General features: G+C 50.1%; 1 protein-coding gene across 1 annotated transcript; it reads right to left on the reverse strand.

Moving 5' to 3' along the window:
- Nucleotides 1–2,607: 2,607 nt before the first annotated feature.
- Nucleotides 2,608–4,227, reverse strand: Tssk4 (testis-specific serine kinase 4; the record flags this gene model as incomplete). Its single annotated transcript, XM_013510407.1, is given in 3 exon segments — nt 2,608–2,879; nt 3,275–3,638; nt 4,013–4,227. Coding segments are annotated over 3 exon segments (753 nt in total), but the record flags the coding sequence as incomplete, so codon positions are not given.
- Nucleotides 4,228–4,455: the final 228 nt, after the last annotated feature.

Consider the following 4,455-nt stretch of genomic DNA (forward strand, 5'->3'; position numbering starts at 1 on the left):
TGGGGCATTCTAAGGAAGGAAGAGATTACCCTAGCAGGCTCTGGGTGTCAAGCTCTTGCTTGCTCTAATTCTCAAAGAGCCTGCAGGGAAAGGAGTGCAGCCTGTGTTCCCCAGTGTGACTTCTTGCCACTTCTTCGCCCGGACTTGCCGCTCTCCCCACTTCTGGCGTGAGCTACTCCTTGTAAGGCCACAACCAGGGAGGGCTTCATTCATGTAAGGTCGTGACCTTGTGGTCAGGAGAAGGGGCTACCTAAGTTCTTGGCTCTGTGTCTTATTCTCAGGGACACTGACAAGGTGGATGAACTGATGGCTGACATCACAGAACAACAAGACGTGGCCCAGCAGATCTCAGGTGCTATTTCTTGGCCTCTGGGCTGTGGAGTTGATGTTGATGGGGTGACTCAGGCAAGGGTTCACAGAACACTGGACAAAGCAAGGGACTGGCGAGAAGGAATGTCTAGGAGAGGCACATGGGACAAGTTTAGGAAGGAGCTCCAAAAGTGTTGTTTTGGAACTGGATGTTTCCAGTGCTAAGAGTTTTGACATACTGTATCTAGGATGAGTGTTTGGAGGAAATACAGGAGCTGGAGCAGGAGGCATTGGCCCAGGAGTTGTTAGATGTGGTGACAAGGAAGAACCACCCCTGTCAAATTGCCTAGTGTACCTTCCACACATCTGCCTGCGGCGCCACGTACCCAAAGCTATTCATTATCTTTGGGACTTGTGCCTGTTTGGAGCAGTTTGGGGTAAAATGATGGCTCAGTCATACTGCTACGAAAGAAGGCTGCTGTTGTAGTTGTGCAGGTTGTTGACTGCATAATGGGTTGAGACTAAAGGGAGCGGTGCAGAAATCCAGGCTCCAGCCTGAGCTCCACACAGCAAGCTGCACAGCCTGCTTTAGGGCTGAAGATGCTCTAAACTACAGAGACCTTCCTGACTTGCATAAAGATTCTGTGGCAATGAGCAGCAAACCAGCAAGCACCTCTAGGTCGCTTGTGGAGAGATTACCCTAGCAGGCTCTGGGTGTCAGAGCAGGGCATAGCTGGAGAGTGCTGAGTCATTAACATGTCCTTCTTCTCTGGCTGTCTTCTCCCCCAGCTCCCAAAGCAGAAGACAGAGAAGAACTAGAACAGTTGGCTGAATGGGTATCCTGATGAGCCTGGGCTTCTCTTCCTACAGCTGCCTGCATTGGTCCCTTTGCCTTAAGTGCCAAGTGCTGACTAATGGAGCATGGTTGTTAGGGGAGGTTCCCGCAGTGCTAGTGTGGCCGTGTCTGAGAAAGGGCATCTTGCCCTCCTCTCCCTGGCAGAATGCTGACGTTTCAGAAGGATGTTGCTTTACAAGGCTCCCCTGAGCGCTCTTCTATGTGAAAAGTGTTACAGTGCCCTTCTTCCAGTAAGTTGGGTAGATGGATCCCACCCACCTGTACTGTTCTCTCCACACCTATGACTCATACACCAGTTCTTGTTCTTCTTTTAAAAAAATTTCTTAGTTTGTTCTTCCACAGGTTCTTTGATCCTTATTTCAAGCATTGATTTATACTGAGAGTAAAGAAATGGAGCTGGATCCCAGCACTCAGGAGGCTGAGGCAGGAGGATTGTTGCAAGTTCGAGGCCAGCCTGGTATACAAAGTGAGTTCAAGGCCAGCCTGAACTGCAGAACAATACCCTGTCTCAAAAAGACAAAAAAAAAAAAAAAAAAATTGGGGCTGGAACAAAGTAAGCTATGGGTTTTGCATTATTTCGACCCTGTGCTCAGAGGAGACAGTTTCATCTTTTATGTTGGTTTCTTTTAGAGTTGCCTGTTACTAAGGTTCAGAAACCGCCATCATTACGTGTCTGGAGCCATCTCGAAGTCTTCCTCACTGCTCCTTTAGTCCCGCCTCTGTCAAGACAGCCCCATGATTTACTACCCACTTTCCTTTTGCAAAGCACATTTTCAGGGATAGGGAGAAAACAGTAATGGCAGGGCAGGTCGGAGTCCTTTATCCAGAAACCATTGTTGACTGCATTTACCACTAAGAGGCGTGGTTAGATCTCTGTCACTTCCAGTCACGTCTGTGTATGGGAGTAGTGGTGTAGGACCTGGCACACTGGCACTGTTTCCAAAAACGTTAATGTGGCAATAGAGGAGGGAGAAGGAACCAAGGGGCCAAATACACCCTAATACACATCTGTGAAAGACCAACTGACACCATCACTTTGGAGTATAGACAAATAGAGCCATAGTCAAAATGAAACAACCGGAGTGTTTGCCCACCCATCCTTGAACGTTAGAGAACACAGGATAGAAAATGAGGATGGACATACTTAGAATAACAGAGCTTGCAAAATCCAAAATCAGATGCTGAGTACCCTTACCCCACAGATGCACTGTGAACCTCGCACTTGGCTGAACAGAGGCCAAGGTGACTGGTTACAGGTTCAGAGCAGAAATCCAACTCTGTGCCTAGAGTTTTCCCACTGACATATCCTTTAGGAATGAATATCTTTGACCCTAGCTGATAATTATGTAGCAAACTTGGGCTGGGGATTTAGCTCAGCGGCATAGTGCCTGCCTGGCAAGCACGAGGTCGTGAGTTTGATTCCCGGTACCGGAAAACAAACAAACAAACAAAAAATTGAATTTATTTTCGATGTAAAGGATCTGTCAACCCAATCCCTCCTGCTTTGCTCCTCGCAGGCCCTGCCTCCACCATTTTCAGCTCACTCCAAGGGTTGCTGCAGATTCGTGGTGTTGGGAGACTGGTACATGGCCTCAAGCAGCTTGATCTCATAGGTGGGTGGCTCAGGCTGAAATTTGAGCACCCAGGGGTCCTTGATGATGTCCAGGATGTTGGCTCGCTTGGCAGCTTGGCATAGCATCTGGAGGATCAGGTTCTAGGGCAGAGGAGAAAGGTTCACTGAGTTTGCCCTCATCGTGTCACACAGGCACTGAGCACTGGGCCTAAAAATGAAGCAGGACAGCCCATCATGCCAGGCTGGTGGGAGGGGCTGTGGGCCTGCTTCTGTGCTGGAGGCAGAGCCAGGCATCCCTGCAAGAGGACAGCTCATGGAGGGAATGCCTCGCATAAAGCCCTTCCGGCCTACAGGGACACAAGCTGAAACATGTTTGTAAGCACAACTAGGACTGATCCTGTAAGCCCTCCCCACTCCTATGGGAAGAGGGCTAGAGTGTGAGATGGCTTCGTTGTGAGAGGAGCCTTCCCCCGGGGAGACCGGGGGCCTAGATTTGGTGTTCGGTCCCCTCCATAGATCATCCTAAGCCTCCGCACCTTGCACTCCTGGGAGACGGCATGGCTAGGTGGGAAAGTGACCTCCTTCTGAGTCCCTCTCAGGAGCTTCTTGAGATTGGTGTCATCAAAGGGCAGATGAGCGACCACTAGAGTGTAGAGGATGACGCCCATGCTCCAGGTGTCAGACAGGAAAGGGTTGTAGGGCAAGCCCCGCAAGATCTCCGGACAGGAATAAGCAAAGCTGCCACAGTAGGTCTGGCTGAGTTGGGAAAGGATGCTCAAGCGCTGGTAAGAGGAGCTTCTTTGGCTGATCTGGTTAGAAGACACCATCTTGGCGAAGCCGAAGTCTGAAATCTTCACGTTCTCCTGCTTGTCCAGCAGCAGGTTTTCCAGCTTTAAATCCCTGCCAGTAGCAAAGAGGTTGGTGATCAAGTTAAGAATGCTTACTGTGAGACCAGGCATTGAAGGGCCAGGAATCAGAGGCTAAAGATGAGAAATGGCAAAGTAAAAGAGAGATCTGATTATGACCGCACAAGTGAAGGAGCCATGGAATTGTGAGCAGAGTGAAAGGGGAGACAGGGTGATGCTAGAGGACTACTAGGAGTTTACTGCACACAGTATATTTATAAGTGTCCTGGATCCAATGATTCAACTGGATTGGATAAATCAGCCTCAATATGGAGCAGGGAGACAAAGAGAACAGGGCAGAAAAGAGGCCGTGAGTATAAGCCCCCCTTGGGAGCCCAAGGATCCCAGTTCAGGTGGTCATGCCCTCACCGGTGCACGATGCCCTTGCTGTGCAGGTAGGCCATGCCCAGGGTCATCTGGGAGAACCACTTGCCAGCAAGGGGCTCAGAGCAGGCCCCATAGCGCTGGATCCATTCAAGGACGTCACCACCCTGAGCCAGCTCCAGAATGATGTACACTCGAGATGTGGTCTCAATGGCCTGATAGAAGCTGATGAGGTACTTGTGCCGCAAGATTTTCATTACCTGACCCCAGAAGAGGCAGCCATCAAACCTGGGAAAGGAGAACCCTGGCTGTACTCCTAGCCGTCCAGGATCCTCCCCCTGGCATTTTCTCAAAACTTTACAACACAACCAGCCCTTCTACTTCTATGGGCAGAAGGCCTGAGCCAAACCGTTTAGACTTTTAGGGGGCTAGAGCTGAGTGCGTGGGAAGCAGGTTGGAAATATACCAGGGAAGTTTGCTGTCTGTCT

This window comes from Chinchilla lanigera, unplaced genomic scaffold, assembly GCF_000276665.1.
Source record: "Chinchilla lanigera isolate Chin_1 unplaced genomic scaffold, ChiLan1.0 scaffold00008, whole genome shotgun sequence".
Classification (NCBI taxonomy): Eukaryota; Metazoa; Chordata; class Mammalia; order Rodentia; family Chinchillidae; genus Chinchilla; species Chinchilla lanigera.